Source organism: Mus caroli, unplaced genomic scaffold (genome assembly GCF_978045245.1).
Source record: "Mus caroli unplaced genomic scaffold, Mus_caroli_1 scaffold_6, whole genome shotgun sequence".
Classification (NCBI taxonomy): domain Eukaryota; kingdom Metazoa; phylum Chordata; class Mammalia; order Rodentia; family Muridae; genus Mus; species Mus caroli.
Genome location: NW_028227261.1, coordinates 92,490,048 through 92,510,240, shown reverse-complemented (window position 1 = coordinate 92,510,240; position 20,193 = coordinate 92,490,048). Strand labels below are relative to the sequence as shown.

The 20,193-nt window shown below is 51.7% G+C and overlaps 1 protein-coding gene across 4 annotated transcripts in view; it reads left to right on the top strand.

Moving 5' to 3' along the window:
- Col27a1 (collagen type XXVII alpha 1 chain) overlaps positions 1 to 20,193 on the top strand; it is a 119,883-nt gene that overhangs the window by 29,160 nt on the left and 70,530 nt on the right. For all 4 annotated transcript variants that reach the window (XR_015047364.1, XM_085839250.1, XM_021159800.3 and 1 more), the window contains exons 6-13: positions 630 to 683; positions 1,687 to 1,740; positions 10,403 to 10,447; positions 11,050 to 11,103; positions 11,457 to 11,501; positions 13,788 to 13,841; positions 14,874 to 14,918; positions 20,125 to 20,178. Coding sequence is in view for 3 of the 4 variants with exons in the window: in XM_085839250.1 (XP_085695376.1) it covers positions 630 to 683; positions 1,687 to 1,740; positions 10,403 to 10,447; positions 11,050 to 11,103; positions 11,457 to 11,501; positions 13,788 to 13,841; positions 14,874 to 14,918; positions 20,125 to 20,178 (405 nt within the window). In the remaining variant the exon portion in view is untranslated. The remainder of the gene's footprint in view (positions 1 to 629; positions 684 to 1,686; positions 1,741 to 10,402; positions 10,448 to 11,049; positions 11,104 to 11,456; positions 11,502 to 13,787; positions 13,842 to 14,873; positions 14,919 to 20,124; positions 20,179 to 20,193) is intronic.

The window sequence follows — 20,193 nt, the reverse complement described above, 5'->3', positions numbered from 1 at the left end:
CACTGGTGGGCTCTCACAGACCTGGAAGTCCTGATTTACGGGGTCCAGTCTCAGTTCTGAGTGCCTTATTCTGGGTTCCTGAAAGCTCTTGCTCCAGGACTCAGTTTCCTTGGATGTATTTTGGGGTGACTGGGTTTTCTATACTCAGCCCCCAGTCTAGAGTGGGAGTCTAATGCGGTTAGGAATGACCCATGGACTCCTGGTGATCAAAGAGGCAACTGTCAGCTTTCTGGAAAATTACCGTCTAGGTGCCTTTGGCTGTGTTTCTTAGAACGTTGTATGGCTACTGCCTGGTGACAACAGATGGGGTGGAGAATGTCAGGAGTGACAGCAGACTGGTTGGGCATGATACACAATGATGCTTTCTTTATGGGTTTGGCTAGTGGCAGGAGAGCAGAATTTGGACTGGCAGGGGCCAGATCATAGAAGACTGGGGACACCGGAAGGAATCGGGAGTCATGTGGACAGAGGGAAGCTATGGATGGTGTTCGAACAAGAGAGTGACAGACTTGAGGGGGAGGGTTCACATGAGTGAAAACGGGCCAAGTAGGAAAGAAAACTGACTGCAGTATGTGTGGAGATGCTGCTCAGGGTGATGTGATGACTGAGGCAGACTTGTTTTATTTCAGGGACAGAAAGGGGACCCAGGACTCTCACCAGGACAGGCTCATGATGGAGCAAAGGTAGGTTTAGGAACCCCAATACTCCACCCTCCCCAGGAGTCCCCTTGAGGGATGAGACTGCACATGACCCAGGAAGCATGAAGCTCCGACAAGTGGGAACAGTTTGGTGTTGTCGCTTAAGGTCATGATCTATTCCAACAACGAGACCATGTCCATTCCCAACACCACCTTCCTAGGCTATGGCTGGTGAAACAAACAAACAAACAAACAAACAAATTTGTTCTGTGAACACCTCTTAGTAAATGCCCTTTCCCCTCCAGTGCTCCATAGCTTTCTGTGGGACTTGCTAGATGATGCTGGCATCCACAACCCGCTTGATGTTCAGTGCCCCAGAAACTTCCAACTGACCTTCAAGACCTTGCAAGTGCTCACGGGAGCAGAGAGACCTGGTGTCTCCCCAGGGAGGGCGATGAAACGGTCAGAGCCTCATGATCTCCTAGCTCCCTGAGGCTATGAGGCTAAATGAGTTGCTTGTGGAAGAGAAAACACTTAGGCCAAAGGACCTCCCCTATTCCCAAAGCACCAATCTCCTTGCTGAGCAAGGGCCTTGGAGGTCAGGGAGGAAGAGAGGGCTGGAAACACACACACACACACACACACACACACACACACACACACACATGGTGGGGGAGAGCCTCCCTTTGCTCTTCTCTTGTCACAAGTGGTTTACTAGTTCATGCCTACCACTCCGCAGACCTGTGCTAAGCTAGTCAGTATGGAGTAGAGCGTGAGTTCGACCATGCTCTTAACATCAGAGCACACTCTCCATATGATCTCTTCTGCTTAAGCCCCATACATAAGCCTTGCATATATGTAGCTAGTGAGTTCAGGGAGTTGGGAGATGGATCCTCCACCCATCTCCCTGCTCCTACCTTTTTCAGTGACTGCCATTTCTTCTCTGAGGCCTCTAGGCCTTAGTGAACCTCCATGAGTGGCTGCAGCCATTGCAGTGGAGGTCAGACTGCCCAGTTCCTCCCCTGACGCTGTTATCTGTGTCTTACAGGGCAACATGGGCTTGCCTGGGCTCTCCGGAAATCCAGGACCCTTGGGACGGAAGGTAGGACTTGGTTCTGGGCCTGGCCTTGGCCATGGGCTTGCCAGTAATCTTGGCCTTCACCAGAAACAGTGGGCCACTTGTGCCTCCTGGTTGTCGCTGGGCTCCCTGGGCACAGAGCCCATGGGCAAGAGATAAGAGATCCCCGAATCCTGAGTGTGGTGGGGTTGGGACCCCCTTGGTGTGAAGTGAATCCCCTGTGGTTAATGAGGTGTGACTAGAAGTGTCTCTGGCTCACTGTATCTCGGAGAAGGGCAGCCCTCAGGTGTGCTTCAGGAGGTTATAGCCCTGTCTGAATTTCCTCGATGGCTGAGTAGTTTTGGGACTCAGTGTCCCTCCTCAAGTGCAAAGAGGACAGAGACTCTCTTATCAGATCCTCACTGCCTGGGGTTGGCTGTGTGACTCAGAGGAAGGGTCTGAGATCCACCCTTCACCTCTGAATCTGAGATGCCTCTCACTGATGGGCTACAGGACACACTCTGCAGAGGACACACATTCTTTGTGTGTTCCATGCGGTTGGTATGCTAACATAGTTGTTATACCTGCCACCTCTTCAGCCATTCTTGGTCTGCTCTTGGCTGGTGGTGATGGGCTTCTGCCGCTTTCCAGGCTGCGACATCCAGATGCCTTGGACTCCTTCCTTTGTCCCTACCAGCATCCCCTTATCCTTCAAGACTAGTTGTGCCTCTCCCTTGAAGCCTTCCTGGAACACTCAGACTGGGCCATTGTGGCCACTTGTTCAGGGACACTTGGGCCATCTTTGTTGTTTTCAGCCTTGAGTCTTGTCTCACTAACAGGGTATGCACATTGGGTTTATGACTCAGTTTTTTTCCTGGCAAAACGTGTAGCTTGTATACAAGAGGTATCCTGGACAAACAGGAAAGACAGTGTAGGCCAGAGACCAGTCACTTTCCAGGAAGACTCCCTCAGTGCTGAAGAGCTGTCCAACAGACATGTGGGCCCAGGGCTCACTCTGGTTCCCAGATGTGGCCCCAGCTGCCTGCCCCCTAGACTGGTAGCCTGGGTTTCAGTGGCACAGCCAGGGTGTCTACTGGTCCCAGGCTGTTTAATTTGAGTGTCTCCATTACACAGGGAGTTTGGAAGATCATACCTGCCACTCCCTTTTTGACTACCCTCTGTGGCAGAGCAGTCTATTACTTAAATGCTAGAGGGCAGCCTGGCCACTGAAAAGCAGAGTTTGCTGGTCCGGTGCATCCGCCTCTCTGCATGTACCTGGCTCCTGTTCTAGCGTTTTCTAGTGGAGGAGCCACGAGTGGGAAAGGACCCCCTATCTGACTCCTAAAGCAGCCTATGGTGGTCTCACTTTAAATGGGGTAGCAAGGCAGCAGAAGTGGTGGAGGAAACACAGGCTTGTGCCATCTCCTGTCTAGGATTCTGGGGCTCCCGTGCTCAGAAGATGGCCAGGGATGCTGACAGTCCCTGCTCCCTTGTACAGGGTTGGGCATCTTCTGAGTTAGGTAAGCATCTTCAGTGGCTGGAAAACTGCTCGGCCATGTGCTCTGCACTCCTCTCTGGCCCTGGCCCAAGCAAACTCTTGTGGGCATTTCTCATAGAGCCTGGGTCTAAAACGGGCAGGGTGGTGCCACCATGTGCTGTGTAGAGCACAGATGACTCAGGTCCTGGAGTAGGGACCCTCTAATAGAGGTGGTGTCCTAGAGGAGAATGACTGGCTTGCTCTGTTCCTGGGCTTATCCCTGTAATCAGTTCCCTGTCTCTGGTGACTGTGGCAGCCACTTAGGCCTGCTGCTCCAAGGTGACTTTGTCTTCTCTGTGGGAACGCTGAGGAGATGGACCATCAGTGAGCAGAGGTGAGGCCAGCTATCTGTGGCATTAAATTTTGGTTCATCCACTTGTTCGATAAGAATTTATTAAACACACACTGTGTGCTGGGGCCATGCTGCATGAAAACAGAACCTGCCTTACAGAGCTTGCATCCTTAAGGGGCAGAAAATTAAAAACAAAAACAAAAACAAAAACAAAAACAAAAAAATGGTAAAATCTAATGTGTGTTAGTGGATAAAAAAAAGGGGCTATGGAGAAACTGGCAGGAGAGAGTTCTGGTTGGGAGTGCCAGTGAAAAATAGGTAGCAATTAAAAGTATTAGAAGACATGACTGGGGCCACCTTTTTCAGTAAAGTGCTTGCCACAAAAGCCTAAAAACCTGAGCTCAATTCCTAGCACCGTGTGACAAGACAAATGTGGTTGGATGAACTTGTACCCCAGAGCTGGTGAGGTGGAGACAGGAAAGACTTCAGAACCCATTGTCTAGCCATCCTGGACTAACCAGCAAATTCCAGGTCCCTCTTGATACCCTGTCTCAAACAACAATACAAGCTAGGTGTGGTGGCACACACTTATAATCCCAGTATCTGAGAAACAGGGACAGGTGCCTCTCTAAATTTGAGGCCAGCCTGGTCTATATACAGAGCTCTAGGTTAGCCAGGGCTCCATAGCGAGATCCTGTCTCTAAAATAAAATCAACAAGGAGGACTTCCCTTGAGGAAGGTTGATCTCTGGCCTCCATGTGCATGTATGCATGTGCACACATTTGAACCTGTACCCACACACTTGAACACACACACACATACATGCACACACACTGCTGCCATATAAAGTAGGCAAAGGAATCTGTTTCATAGCTAAGAAGACCAAGACCCAACTAGATCTTATTTATTCAAGCCACCTTCTTGTTGGCACATGGCGACTCGTGCTCTAAACCTTGAGTTGACCCTAGTGTTGAGTGACAGGCGGAGTTGTCGGAGCTTAGGGGTATTTTCTACAATGGTGGCCCTCAACACTGCTGAGTGTTGATGTCACTGTGTGGATTCTAGGCTAGGCACTATATCCAGGCAACAGAACCTCTGAAAGGCCCCAGATGGGTCCCACATGCAGCTAAGATCCAGAGCCACCAACTTGAGGGAGAAATCTTTCCTTCCGTCTTAAAGTGAACCTAGGTTTTCTGACCCTCAGGCCCTTTTTCTTTCCACAAGGCTGATTGTGTCAACTAAGAGCAGATTCACTCAGTTCATTTGAAGACTGTTCATTTGAATGGAATGTGTTGGAGTCCCAGCTCTGCCCACTGTGGCTGTGAATGTGGGTGAGCTACCTTTATATGCTGAGCCTCCACTGTCCAGTGGATGGTTGGGGAGGTTAATGGGATGTTCTGGCCCCAACATTCACACAGGGCTGGCACATGACAGGCACCATAGATACTGTCTGGATGAATGAATGAATGAGCCAATGAATGATGATGGTCCTGAAAGAGAAACAGCTAAAGAATCCATGCTCGTCTGGTGTCATTAATCCTCTGGCTATTTCACAGCTCACCACATAAGCCGCCCTTCCCACCCTGCGTGGAGTCTGGGGGCTCACCTGGCTGCCTTTGATTGTTGTGGATGTGAAACTGTCCCCCCAAGACAGGAAGGTCTACAAACATACTCTCCTGTCCAGGCTGGCCTCAAAACTTACATTAATCCTTCTGTGTCAGGGTCCCTAGTGCTAAGATAACAGAGACAAGCGTGCTTAGCCTCGAGAAGGTGGGAGAGTTGTAGCTGCTCATATGTGGGTGCTGTATTGGCTGCTTAGTCCAGCAGAGCACTGGGCAGTCCCAGCCCCCAATGTGCACCTACAACAGAGGCTGAGTGGGCGTGGCTTGGTCCCTCACTTCATCCCAGTGTCCCTGACTCCCTGTGTGGCTCCCTGCTGTGCCCCTGGCCTGACTTCTCCACATCCATCATTAATACTATTTGCTTCTCTTCTCAAAGACCCTCTTCCCCGAGTCTCCCCTTTCTCAGACTCTGTGGCTCATCTTCTGAGCCTCCTGGGGATTCCACGCTTGCTGGTTCTTGAGTAACTCGCTGATACCCTCAGCACATTTCTTCAACTGGAGCAGGGCTCTGAGGTCAGACTCCTGCATGACCGACCATCGAAGTTTTCCTTACATGCGACTCAGCACACACTGGCCACCTACATCTGCCTGGCCCTACCACACCCCTGCCCCCTCCAGTACCTCTGGCCGACATCTCTGATTGATCTGTCTTGCCAAGAGCTGATAATAGGCCTCTGAGTCTTAGCACGCTGTGCCAGGCAGACATGACTAATGGAAGGAAGTTGGTACAATGAAACTCATTTCTTTTTGCAACATCACCTCCCCAGGGTCGCTCATCCTCCAGTACTGCCCAGTTGGCCACTGCCCTTGGAAAGATGGGATAAAGATAGTGGTCCCTGCCTTTCTGAGAACCAACTGTTCCTTCGAGTGTGACACCAAACTCCATGCTGGGCTCTTATGGCCTCTCTCGTGTTACAGCCCATTTCTACCCCCACTTCTGCCCCTCTACCCCACTGACCTGATGCCCCACTGCCCCAATGCCCCACTGCCCCACTGCCCCACTCAGGATACTGTGCAACTTCCCCCAGCTGAGCTTTGTGATCTCAGGCACTCAATTCTTTACCAACATTCTTGTCCATATGCCCTTAGCGTCCCTACCCTCTTCTAAAAGGTAGTGACCACATTGCTTTTGTTCAATGTTATGTCTACTACTGCTTGCTCCCTGGGTTTTGATAATGGCTGAGGCTCAGCAGATGTGTGTTAAATGAATGAATGAAGACTACATCAATAAATGAGCTACATGAAAATTCGACCCTCCTGCCTTCCTTTCCTCAACTTACCACCAAGTGGGTTGGACGCCCTGCAAGCTGTCTGATATTTCTAGATGATCTACTGATTTCAGAATCCTCTAACTTCGGAGCCCATAAGACATGTTGAGAAATCAGTTTGGGAAACTGAGGCTCAGAGAGGCTTAGTCTCACTCAGTTTCTCCTTATTTGCTCTTCTTTGCTGGTGGGGTATGGGCCGCTGGGGTGGCAGATGAGTTCTGTGAGCTGGCCTCCCTTGTAATTGCCAGGGCCTGGGTACTGAGCAAGCCTGGGGAGTGAGTTCCACTTTCCTACAGAGATGGAGCCTGGGGTAACAACCTTTGTCTGGACTCACACTGTTTGCTATTCAGACCCCCAGGCAGTGACAGGGTCCCCTTCCTCCCTCCTTGCCTGAAGTCCAAATAGCACCCCACTGTCTGTGGCAGGGTGAGGTGATGTCTGGTTCCTCCTTGTGCTCTGTAAGCAATGATTAATCTGGCTCCCAAACCAAAATAGAGAGCGTGCTGTATTATAAACACGGGGCCTGCGGAGGCCCGCCTGCCAGGCAACCATGGCCCCAGCTCTTCTGTGGCTCCTCTGCCTCCCTGGGCCCACCTGGCACCCTTCATCCACACACAGGAAATCACTGCCCTGGGGCCACCTTGCGGGATGGGCTGGCCCCTGTAATTGCCAGGGCCAAGAGAAGATAATGGTTTAAGAGCCTCATGTCCCCAGCCCTGTGATTTAAAACTGTTTGGTAAACAATGTTGAAGGGGCTTCCAGGCAGCCCCCTCCGCACCCCACCTCCCACCTTGACTGTGTTCCCAGCAGATTTAGAAGCTCATGCTCACAGTCACATTCAAGGCCCTCTGGAGTTCACTATTGAGACAGCTCAGTCCATCCCACAGTTCTAAAGTCTAGAGAATGGTTTAACCTTGGCCTCAGCTTCCTGACAGCCTATCTTCTCCTGGACCTCAGTCTCTTGTCAGTCCAGTGAAGCAAGAGATGGTCAAAATGGTGACATCGGTCTCATCCAATTTGGGTACTTCATTATTCTGCTACTGACCTTTGCCCTAGGATGTTGCCATGACCAAAATGGCTCTGTCTCAGGGAGATGCATCTTTAAGGGGCTAGTCCCAACCACAGTGATTGATGGTTAACATCTGAAAGATTTGGGCCATAATCCACACACTCTCCCATGAAAGCTGTGTGGCTCAGGATGGCCCCTAACCTCTTTGAGCCTCCGTTTCCTCACTGTAAGTGTACCAAGTGGTACCTATCTCTTAGAAGTGATCCAGGGTGTTAGTGAGCATACATGCTTAAGGCACGGGGTTAGGCAGGGTGGGTTCTGTGATTCACTTCCTTCCAGCTCTTTCCTGAGCATAGGTTTGCTTAAACCTCATCTCGGATTTAACTGAACACATCCCTTTTCTTTAGGGGAGAGCGATGCTTGTGGATTGGTTTTCAGGAGAGTCTTGGGGTGCTAGAGGCTCCTGCCTCACACTGCCCCTATTGTTGTTCTTGGTCCCCGAGACTCTGGCCTGTTTACAGTGATCCTCTAGGCAAGCAAAGCTTGGCAGAGTGAGTTCAGAGAGGTAATTGCCCGGGTTCGATCTCGCAGCCAAGAGCGCTTGGCTCACCTTGATGCTTCTGTGGGAGAAAAGGGCCTCAGCTTGTTCCCTCTGCCCTGGGGCTTCTGTACCCTCCGTTCCACCTTCCAGGATGCTATCTCCAGGTCTGTGTCCACCTTCCCCCATCAGCCATCCCTTGGCTGTCCCTGGAGTTACCACCCCTCCCCAGGCATGCTGTCCTCTGTACCCTGACTTTATTTGTTCATAGCAACAAGCCATAGCATCAGATTTGCCATTTCAAACCATTTCTCAGGGCACGGGTGATGGTGTTCAGCACAATTGAGCAACTGATTGTTGAGCGACTGATCCCCGGAACATATTCATCTTGCAAAGCAGACTCCCGCTGCTCATTGCACCACACCTCCTGCCTCCTGCCACCCACGCTTGCCTTTTCTACTTCATTTCTTTCTAGTTCCTTTCGAGGAATGTAAATTCTCGAGGCAAAGCATGTTGCCTGGCTCCTTTTTCCCATGAAGAAAACCCTCTGGCCCACACACACTCCATCACTGTTTGTTGAGTGAGTGAATGAATGAATGAATGAATGAGAAATGAAGGCCATAGTAATAACCATAGCTGGTGTTTCTAAGGGTGCTGAATTCAGTGCCAGACACCACCACGATTTGTGCTTCCCACACAGATCATGCCATCCAGGCATTGGCTCTTCCTGCCCATTTTATAATTTCTGAGGAAATCAAAGTTCAGAGAGGTAGAGTCATTGTCTCTGGCCACATAGCCAGCCCGAAGGCAAGCAGTCCTGGTATCCAAATCGATCTGTAATAAGAGCTGAGATCCTTCTGTCTAGCTGCTTGCTGTGGTCTGGGATCACCTTGCCTACTTGTGACCCAGTGGGGGATTTTTTTCTAGGAGCAGCTCTTGATCTAGAGTAAGATGTGTTTCGTGGGTGGTAGTCTCTCTTGGCATGAGACGATTCTGAAGAAATGCTGGCGAACTTCCCAAGCCCCCTTCCTAAGACAGACTCTTCTGTTTGTAATGAAGACTTCGACTTCCTGTGCATCCAGGATGCTGATGTACACCTGTCTGAGGCTGTGTTTATGTGTCTGTAGAGCAAGTGCGTTAGGGGGCTGGGATGATAGATCAGCTAGTAGAGTGTCCAGCATGCTAGAGTCCTGGGTTTGACTCCCAGCATTACATAAACCAGCTGTGGTGGTACAGGCCTGTAAGTGAAGGCCTGAGAAGTGAAGGTAGGAGGAGTAGAAGGCCAGTGCCATCCTTGGCTACATGGCAAGTTGGAGGCCAGCCTGGGCTGCATGAGACTCTCTCTTAAAATAAAAGAAAAAAGGAAGGATGGATAAATGGAAGGAAGGAAGGGAGGGAGGGAGGGAGGGAGGGAGGAAGGAAGGAAGGAAGGAAGGAAGGAAGGAAGGAAGGAAGGATGGAAGGAAGAGAGGGAGGAAGGAAGGAAGGAAGGAAGGAAGGAAGGAAGGAAGGAAGGAAGGATGGAAGGAAGGAAGAGAGGGAGGAAGGAAGGAAGGAAGGAAGGAAGGAAGGAAGGAAGGAAGGAAGGGAAGAGGAGAGAGAGGGGAGGAAGATAGGAAGGAAGGGAGGGGGAAGGAAGAAGGAAAGATGGAAGGAAGGGAGGAAAGGAAGGAGGAAGGGAGGAAAGGGAGGAAAAAAAGAAGGGGAAAGAAAAGAGAAACAAAACAGAAAGAAATGAGGTGGTGTAGGGACTTATGTCAACCAGGATCTCCATATGGCCAGCTGTCCAGGGCCTGTGCTGATTGGCTTACTATCCCTTGTCATAGACTCTCAGGAGTCATAGAACTTGGAGTTAGAAGATAACAGAACCTAAGGGGCCTCAGAGTTTCAAATCCCCCGTTAGAGGTCCACAGAAGGTTGACAATCACACACCTAAATGTGCACAGTAAGTCAGGGGCAGTGTCTCTCCTAAGCAGAGCCCTGGTGTGAGGGGCCTGCCAGGCAGCAGCGTGGTGTCACTGAATGAAGATGAAGAGTCAAAGCTGCCACTGAGCATCTGGGCAGCCTTCTTCTCCTTGGAATAGGAGCAGAGCCAACAAGAAAGGAGGCTGTGTCTCTAGGTGATATGGTCACGGTACATGAACTGGAGTGGCAGTTCCAGTTCACACCGTGTGTGTTCCGTATCGACCTTGTCCCTGTTCCTTATGTGACAGACCCTTTGCTCCTGTTCCTGACTGCCTCCAACTTTCTGAACTTCCAAGGCAAGGCTGGGATGTGGACCACTGTGTCATAGTCTCTCACTCCACCCCCATCCTCTGCTCTAACAAAAGATGACTGAAGAGGATTCAGTGAACTCCATCTGACCTGCACCCATGCAGGAAGTGTGTACCATATCCCTACCATAAAGCCTATTGCCTGATGACAATTCTTCACCCCCACAGGGACACAAGGGCCATCCTGGAGCAGCAGGGCACCCTGGAGAACAGGTGAGGCCTGTCTGCGCTGCACTGTACTGTCTGATATTCCTTCTTTCAGTTCCTGCTTGGTACCAGCCTCCTCCCTGGACTGAGATTCCCTGGAACCCCAGAACAAGGCCTTAGGACTTCCCCTGCCCATCACCCCCGCCCTTCCCCAGTCAGCCACACTCTCTTAGAAGAACCAGTGTCTGTACTGCGAGCCCAGCCCAGGGCTGGCAGAAGCCCCTGGACTCTGGTTAGAGCCATGAATAGCTGGCCTGTCCCCGGCAATGTTAGGCGATATTATCCCTTCCATTCGCCTTGGGGTTTGCAGGAATTCTGGCCTCCTGGCCCAACTCAAACAGCAGCCCTGCCAGGGAACAGCCAGCCAACCCTCATCTGTGCTTTCTTATTTTGAGCCTGGAGCAGAAAGATTTGTCCCAAGAGCTGGTCTGAACAGTTTCAAGAGAGGTGGGCTTGGGGTCCAGCACACACCACTTGATGTCTTTCCCCCTTTGCCTCACATTCTTGCCCCCTCCTTGTCCACTATAGGTACCCTCCCCAACCCCCAGGACCCTGACTGAGCTAGAAAGGGCCTCACCTTTCCTAACATTTCTCTTGTTCCTTCGCAGGGGCAGCCAGGACCTGAGGGCAGTCCAGGGGCCAAAGGTTACCCTGGCAGGCAGGTGCAGTATATGCTCTGGAAGCTCTGCCCGTGGTGGTGGCCACAGTGCCCCAAGGAGAGGGAGGCTGTGGGCTGGGGCCAATAAACTGCCCCTGGGGTCAGGCCCTAAGGAAAGGGCTGGCCAGGGACTAGACCTGGCCACAATGCTGCAGGCTCGGAGGTTCTAAGGAGAACTAGGGCTTAGAGAAGGGGTTCCCAAGACTCCTCTCCAGTCTTGCCCTGAGTCACCTCTGGTTCAACCCATACCATGGACGTTTCTAAGGACAGCTGAAGTCCAAGATAAGACTGGCCCTGGGACATTGGCAGCAGGGAGGGCGTCTCCATATGTCCTCGCCCCCCATATTTCTGTTTCAGGGGTTCCCTGGACCTGTAGGAGACCCTGGCCCCAAAGGCAGTAGGGTAAGTGCTTTTTGGCTAGTCCCACCCAGGTGGCACATGCATAGGCATCACTGGGCACTTTATGGGTTTTGATGGGAGATCAGGGCTATGAGAGACTGTGGGCTAGGGCTTGACAACCACTGAACTCCATCTGCCTTGAACTGCCAAGGAGGCACTCCACATGGGATCTCCCAGAAAGGAGACAGCGAAGGTTCTGGGTATGCTGAATAGGGAGACGGAGGTAGAAGACAATGGACGTGGGTCTCTGTGGGCATGGGTGGCTCTATTGATGATGCATGCCAAGATGCTGCTAAGACTGGACTCCTGAAGTCAGTCCTGCTGCTTCTCAAGAAATGCTCAGCAGCAAGTGGATCACATGGCCGTCAATTGGGGTAGGTCCTCAGTGACATACCCTCTTCTGAGCCAAAGCTATTTCTACTGTGGTAGGTCAGAGGGCCAATATGGACCCATTACTGGCCTTAATCTCTGTAGCAGTCTAGCAGTTATGAGGGTGGGCACAACATGGGAAGGCAAGGTCCCTTGGACATTACATGGCATGCAGGGTCAGGGCCACTCTTGTTCTGGGATTCTGGGTCTCTCTCCTGAGGCTCCCATGAGTAGTGGCCTCAGAGGGAATATCTAGAATCTGAAGAGAGCACCCAGAGCCCAAGGCAGTCACCTTCCTGTTCTTTCTCTTGTGTGTGAAGGAGCACTACCCACACCAGCCTTGGAGTCTGCATGACTGACTAAGACACCCCAGTCTCTGACTCTGTTACTGACCCCAGATGGTCACTAGGCTTCTCCAAGGATACTCATCTGTGAACACAAGCCATGAGCTCTATATGGAAGAGGCAGGGTAGAGTGGTTAAGATGGTGGTTGCTGATCAAACAGGTTACTGAGGTATTTGGGGAAGGAGAGCTGGTACCAGTCTTCCTCAATTGTGTGTTTATGGCGCATTGGTTAGGGGTGTGGGCCTAGGAACCACAGAGCTTGAATTCAGAGACCAGTTCTGCTATGCTACAGCTGTGTGGCCATGGGAAGGTCATCTTACCTCTCTGGGACTAGATGTTCTCAGTTGTAGAGAATTTTAATAACCCCTACCAGGAGCGTTGTAAGGATGCGATAATGTAATCATGTGTCCAGTCCGTAGCCTGTGGGCTGCATTTGTCCTAGGATAGATAGCTATGGATTCAGCCCAACTCAACAAGAAATAATAAACTCAAAACATTCTATAAGATTTTTGCAATCTACCCGCCACCCCCACCCCCGCTCTTATAACTTGATTGTGAGATTCTCAAGCGTGAACTTTATAGATGATAACTTTCTCACAGTGTCAAAGTGTGCTCAGTGTGTGTGAAGCATTGAGTCTGGCCTGGCAGGTGGCTTGAGCTTGGCAAGCAGTTGCTTTTGCTGTAGTTATCATTAAACTGCTGCACAGCTTCTATTGGTACAAACCCTGTGCTGGATCCTGGCCCTTGAGAAGTTATCAGAGGACAGGGAGGCAAAGAGAGAAGCCCTGTTATCAGGATACTGAAGGATGCTGGGGGGATGAGCTTGCTCTGACCTGCATGTTTGGTACTAGGAAGGAGAGCCCTTGAGATGGGCTATGCATGTCATGATTCTAACACCATGAGGTAGGCAGGGTAGGCCTGCTTGGGGACTAAAGGGGAATTCAGACTTGGGGACTAGAGACCAGCTACATTCCCTCTGGGACACCCACATTAAGTGGTGACATGCCTGGGTCCTTAAGTCCATTGGGCCCAGGTGACCTTTGAGCTGAACACAAATCAGCTGAATACAAACTAGCACCACCTCTAGCCTCCGGGGTTCTTGCCAGGGTTAACTCAGGATCACCCATGTGCCTGGCACAGAGTCAGCTCTCTGGGGGGGTGGGGTGGGCAATGCTGACCGGCAGTATTTGTCAACCAGAGTAGATGCAATCCCCCAGATCCAGGACCTCTGAACTCTAGGAGCAACCATTGCAGGGAGCATCCACAGGGCAGGCAGATCTCCCAGCCCTGCAGCATCTAACCTGGGTACAAGCTTCCTTCCACAGGTCGCGAGCTGGGTGCCGGGCCTCTGCCGTCCTGTGCTGCCCTCCCTGGTGTGAGCGTATGTGCCTTTGGACTACATCGTGAACGCAGCACCATGCAGTCCACGGGCATATACACTTGCCTCAAGGTCTATGTCATCGAGGACCCCTGGAGCCGCCACCACAAGGGACCGGGCCGTGGGATGGCAGCAGGGAGGCTGGGCTGACTGCACCCCATGCTTAACCTCTCTGATCCCCACCTGCTCTTTTCTAGGGTTACATTGGTCTTCCGGGGCTCTTTGGCCTGCCAGGGTCGGATGGAGAGCGGGTAAGTACATTTGTCTGTGTACCGTCACCCTCTACTTCTTCTGAGGTAGCAGACTGCCTGCTGATGACATCTATGCTGGGAGTACCTAAGTAGGGTGAGGCCCAGGAAGCAGCATGCGTATACTTCACTGTTATAGCACTGGTGGTCCTGGGCAAGGTAGGGGTGCCCCATGCTTGGTGTCCTAGGTACGTAGGGCAGTGAGGCTAGAGAAGGGACTCAACAGAGGAGTCGCTAACCAGTGACAGGCATTTGTATGTTCTGCAAAGATGGCCAGTTGACTGTTTTGTAAATAAAGTTTTATTGACCGTAGCTCTGCTTATAGATCACCGCTGTTTATGGCTGCTTTCCTGCCACCGTGACATGGCTGAGTAGCTATGACAGAGGCCACCCACAGAGCGCCAAGTCGTCTCTCTCCTCCCTTTGGCACAGGCATCCACCCATCACTAGCACGGCACTTGGCTGCTTTATAAAGTGTTGTGAGGCTTGTCTCATAGAAGGGTGGGGACAGCGCCAAGTATCAGATGCCAGGCCAGGGATGCCAGGCGGGAACGTGGTAGTTTGGTGGCAGCAGGGATGGGGACATCAGGGATGCCTGACTCTGTCCTGGGTCCTGGGGATGTGTATAGACTGGCTTCAGGATTTCCCAAGATACACTGCCCTCCAGACCAAGTGTCCAAGTCAGGGAAGAGCTGCCCACAGGCCTTTAGGGCTGGCGACTTTAATACATGCTCCTTCCTTCCCCCAAGCCTGTACTTGGAAGTTCAGTTGTAACCCCGTCATTAAGCTAAATACAGGGCATTATAGGGAAGCAGAAGAAGGTACACTTAGTGAGCACCTGCTGAATGCTAGGAGTGCTGGCGGCTTCCTTTAGCACTCTCCCAGTAGGTGATTATGAGAACCCGCATCCATGCAATGAGCATGCAGCTCGCACCATGCTCTGGGCAAGCCTTCCAGACTCCCTGGGACTTTATTCTGGGTGCGGTGGGTGCCCCCTGGAGTTTGATAATGATCTTTCTCCTCTTTCCCCTACAGGGTCTCCCTGGCGTTCCTGGCAAGAGGGGCGAGATGGGTAGGCCGGTAAAGATTTTCCGTGTCTATTACGCAGACTCTACGGGTAGCCCCACCTCCCGCTGGCCGCGTACTGCACTGGTGGTCCCTGAGACCTGGCACTGTCTGCCTCTCAGTTCTGTTTCTCTGCTCTGGGTGTAGGGCAGGGTAACCAGGGACAAGCACTGGCCTGGGATGCTGCCCGGAGTTCTTGCTGCTCCAGATGGCTCCTCTATCCCTATATGCTTCAGCAGCTTGCAAGTAAAGCTTTACGTCTTGGGTGTCTGTCCCGATGTTTGTGTTAGTGGCCAGCAGGCACTAGGGGACCTAAGTCCTCCCCTGGACAGCACAGGGTCCCCAGTGTCAGGTCTCCCACTCTGACTTCATTTATGCACATGCAAGGCTAGATGACTAGGGAGTATGGTAGGCCTCGAGAGGAATCCCAGAAATGGTTCAGTATTGACCCCTACCCAAATCCACGAGCTCTCTTTAGGTCGCTTCAATGCCATAAGGGATTAGTTTTCCTCTTGCCGACCATCTATAGGGCATAAAGAGAAAGACAAGGCCCAGAGAGGTGTCCAAGGCATTGCAGCCTCTGAAGAGCTGGAGCAGGGCACATCCAAGACTGACTCTTGGGAATACCAAATGGTACCAATATCATCAACGTAGGTTTCCTTGACTCTGTTAGGAAAGCCATTGATTCCGTAGGGGAATCAGAGTCTCTAAGAGATAGACCTCGGGGTGAGGCCTTGTGACTGTCACCAAGACAACTTGCTCGTATCCCAGTTGGTGGCTTAGCTCTTTGCTGCCATCCTGCAGGTCATCTAATCAGACCTACCACTGACTAGGGAATGCAAGCCCCTTGACCAGGGTCACACAGAAAATCGGTAGCAAAGTCTGGATCTGAACCTAAGACCATTGATAATGCAGGGTGTTTCCCACGGGGTCTCTTTTCTCCCCATCAACTCCCTTTTCCTCCAGCGGAATCTACAGTTCTCACCCCTGCCTCACCTCTCGTGCTAGAAAGGGGGTGTGCAATTTTGGAAGAAGGTCCAAATATAAAATGTTGGCAGTTGGCTAGTGCTGGCAGGACTTCTGGCCCGGCTGGTTCAGGGTTACGCACAGCAGACGGCTGAGCCACATGCTAGCCAGAATCTCTCATTGAGTCTAGAAAGAGGCTACAGTGATTCTTCCTGTCTAGTGTGCTTTCTCTCTCTGTGTCTCTGTCTCTGTCTCTCTCTGTCTCTCTGTCTCTGTCTCTCTCTCTCTCTCTGTCTCTGTCTCTCTCTCATCAGTGCACTGGGGATTCCTACCCCCACCATGCTGTTTAGGGCCTGGATCTGCCTGTTGTGACCGGGCCTGCACAGAGTCAGGAAGGCAGTCCCAACACTAGATCAGTTGACCCAGGCTTGGCTCTGTCTCTCACTGTGTGACTCAGAGATGCTGAGAGCTTGCCTGAGGACACACAGCAATCTGGTTCAGGTCAGGAATTCCTGCCCTGGGTTTTTCCTAGTTATCAGATAGGGAAGGAGAGAATATATATCCCCATGTGGGGAAACTGAGGCCCAAAAGGATGAGGGGGAGGGTCTGGTTTTTCATTTAGATGTGAGCCTCAGGTGTTGTGAGTGAGCCTTAGGTGTGAGTCTCCGTAAGACTCCTGCCTGTCCATCTCCATCTCTTTCTCCCTTGATAGCATAACTGGAGTGATTTTCTAGTTTCCTTCACAGGGCAGAGTAGGATATGATCTGTATCATGAAACAAGGGATCTGGGAAATTCAGAGGCCTTCCCTATCAGCGTATTTTAAGCACAGTAGAAAGCATGCAAGCTAGACCCATGGAAGGACTTCCAGAAATTAAATATTTAGTTCTTATAGCTCTCTAAGTTCGGTGGCTCCTCCTGGAGGCTGCTGAATAGCCCCGTGGTGGGTACCACCCCTGACTAGTGATGTAATGATGCACTTCAGCTTGCCGGAGAATTGTTAATGATGCTTAGCTTGGTCTTGCCCAGGGCACAAAGAGGTGGCTGGTGTGTAGGCTAGGAGACAGAGCCTGGAAGCTCAGTGGATCATCTGTTGAATGCTCAGGCTGCACTGGTCCTGCATCCACCCTCTGTATCAGAGGAGCAGATTCTGGAGGCCGGAGCTTGGCTGAAATGCCTTTAGATGTCTGGGCCTTGGCACGTTGCTGTCCACACCTCTGGCCGTGTGAACTGTTGCCATCCAGAGTGAGGGCGGAGCCTTGCCCTAGTCTATTTTCTTCCGCCCAGCCTGGTTCTGCTCACAGTATAAGGCGAGGCGTTCAGTCCCAGAGGGGCCCGACCTGGGGAAGCGGAGGAGCCACGTAGCACGCCCGGCAGTGAGCCAAGTTCATTTCTTGGGCCGTGGGCCAGGCTGCTGCAGTCAGGGGTTGGGGCAACAGAAGAAGGAAGTGCCTGCTGCCATAGGCTAATGTGCAGTCATCACGCATACATCAGGCACAGCCAGTAGGCACTGGATGCCCAGCTGGGCAAGGAATAGAGGCCTTGGGTAGCTGGTAGATGTGGCTGTCTGCTCGGGAGTGGAGTGGTAGAAGGTTTGGATCTCAGTTTCCTACTGGGGCAACAAACTGCTGTTCACTTAAGCTATGGGCTTCCTCCATCTCAGACCACCTTCAATTGTTCCAGCATCTTTAAAGCTTCATCATTTCCTAACGGTCTTTTTAAAATAAAAGGCCCAGAGTCCTAGAGGTTGCCAGTCCACAGAAGCAAAGCTAGAGATGGAGAAGGAGAGCTGGTCCCCAGGGCCATCATCTATGTCCAGGCAGAACCAGATTTAATATTCATCAGTCTGGAGTCACAATGGCCCTTTGCAATGCTGGACTTCTAATTCTTCTGTTTGTGCTTGATGTCACTACATAAATACCAGACCAACTCCAGGGCCAGACTGCCTCGATTCAAATCCAAACCATGCTATCCCATAGCTGTGTGACTTTGGACGGGTTTCTTAACATCTCTGGGTCTCTTGATATCTAAAATAAGGTCTGCACAAAGTCCCTTTCATGAGTCTGCTACATTTGGTTGTTACTGTCATGGCTGTGTCTATTGTCACTCATAGGCTAGCCCAGTCTACTGCTGAACTGCAACAGGGTCTAACTGGGGTTTGAACTCAACCTTCAGAAGGCTATGTCTTAAGACTCTCCCTGGTCTTAACAGTCTCTGAAGGAAAGCAGACATAACTCAGATTCTTAGAGCCTTCTGGGTGGTAGAGCCAGGATAGCTCAGGGGTGTTGGCCTGACTACTGGGTCTGAGGGGAGTGGTGGGTCAGCTTGGAGCTGCCCTGTGTGTTGCTATAGAAACCGCCGGCCTTGTGCCCAGGATATACCAATACACCCTCTTCCTCCCCAGTCTTGTCTGTGGGTCAGGCCAGGCTAGCATATATTTTGGGATCAGCCCTCAATCAGCACTGTGAACGTCTTCCTCTCACACAGATGCCTAGAGATGACTGGGTGGCCCTGGTCTCCTCTAGACTCTGAACCTAGAGAAGAAAGCTAGCAATCACCAGGCCTTGCCACTGGGACCATATGGAGCGAGCCAGGACGCTGCTACACTTTGTCCTTATTCCATGAGCGACTGCCTTCCTACCCTGTCCCAGCCTTCACGACCAACACAAAGAAAAAGTCAGTGCCTTCAAAAGATGTCCCATATCACAGCCCATCTGACAGATGGCTCCAGCCCCAAGAGGGGGCACCAGTCAACATCATGACAGAGTGTCAGGGTTGGCTGGTATCAGCTAGCTGAGACTCCTAGAACACGGGAAGAGGAAGCACTTGTGGGCTGAATGCACTCTACAGAGACAGGACTGTGCATGGCAGCACCCTGTCACCCCGTGTGCCAGGTGGACACTCTCACTCCTCAGACCAGGCTGGGCCCATTTGAAACTCACAGGAGTGGAACTGGGCAGAAGCAGAACCCAAGCTCACCTGAGCCACAGGCTGGTTTTATGGCCTTGGTCAGGTGACTTCCTGCCTGAGCCTCACCTTTCCCATCAGTTAAATAGGATGAGTCACCTTTACCCAGGGGTGAATGCCAGACACACAGGCCGGCTTGCACACAAAACAACAACCTGGTCTCAGACCCATCAAATGTCTGCATTTTCTGGAGTCTGAGTAAGCCCATGGTTCCTGGGGAGTGAATGGTACCCTGTGCTGTGCCGGTTCATGAATAGGACCTGTATGCTTGCATGCATACATGCCCCGAAACGCAGGGTCAGGGCTCCTGCTTAGTGGTACAGGCTATATGACTGTTTCCTAGGGCTCCCTCCCTTCTCTCTCTCTGTCTCTGTCTCTGTCTCTGTCTCTCTCTCTCTGTCTCTCTTCCTTTCTTCCTTTCTTGTTCTTGCTGGATATCTGCTGAACAAAGTACTAGCAACCTGAGGTGCGAGGTTCCTCCAGGCAGTTATCACACTCTGGCCGCCTTTGCATTCATTCTTTCTGTCAGGCAAATGTGAGCTATGCTTGTCATTCGTCTTGGGAAAGCCACAGTTGGAACTGGAAGAGGGGAAGGGGTTTACAGGCTCTAGATAAATCCCTCCCTTTCCTTTGAAGTAGGAATGGATTCCCCACCCCCCATCCCCCAGGCCTCCCTACAGCTGATGTTTTTCCAGCTGCCTGGCTCCCTGAGGACTGTGGAGCTTCTTAGTCAGGTCACAGAAGGGCTGAAGGGCCAGACCTGTTCAGGCTGGTGGCCTCTTTGTGGCCACAGTGCAAATCCTCCCTAGCAGTGTGACCTTGCGTGACCTTGCCACTTTCCCAGTCACAGCCTTAGTTTGTAACATAGGAACTATATTTCCACAGTATGGCTTCTGAGGTGTACGGGGCAGCTGCAGAGCCTTCCTTTAACCAGTGGGGAAACTGAGGCCAATGGACTCTGAGAAAGGTGCACTGCAAACTTCATCAGTCTGCCTGCAGTGGTCTAGGTCTGGACCTTGCTTCCTGCCTCAGTCTGTCATTTCCACTAGGAGTCCCAGTGCAGTCCCAGACCTGGGGGTGGTGCCTGTCCCATCTCCCAGATCGGCTGTGACCTGTCTCTTGGTTCCATGTGTGCCAATATTTGTGGTTAGCAGGGAGGACTTCAGAACCCCAGATCTGAGGAGTGAGCCTGCTCAGATATCGTCCTTGCATCCTGCTGGGAATGTGGCTCAGAGCCGAACTGCAGCCTTGAGCGCTAACCTCCGTATTTCTTCTCTCTCATCCCCTCAGGGCTTCCCTGGAGACTTTGGGGAAAGAGGCCCCCCTGGACTTGATGGCAACCCTGTAAGTATCCCCAGT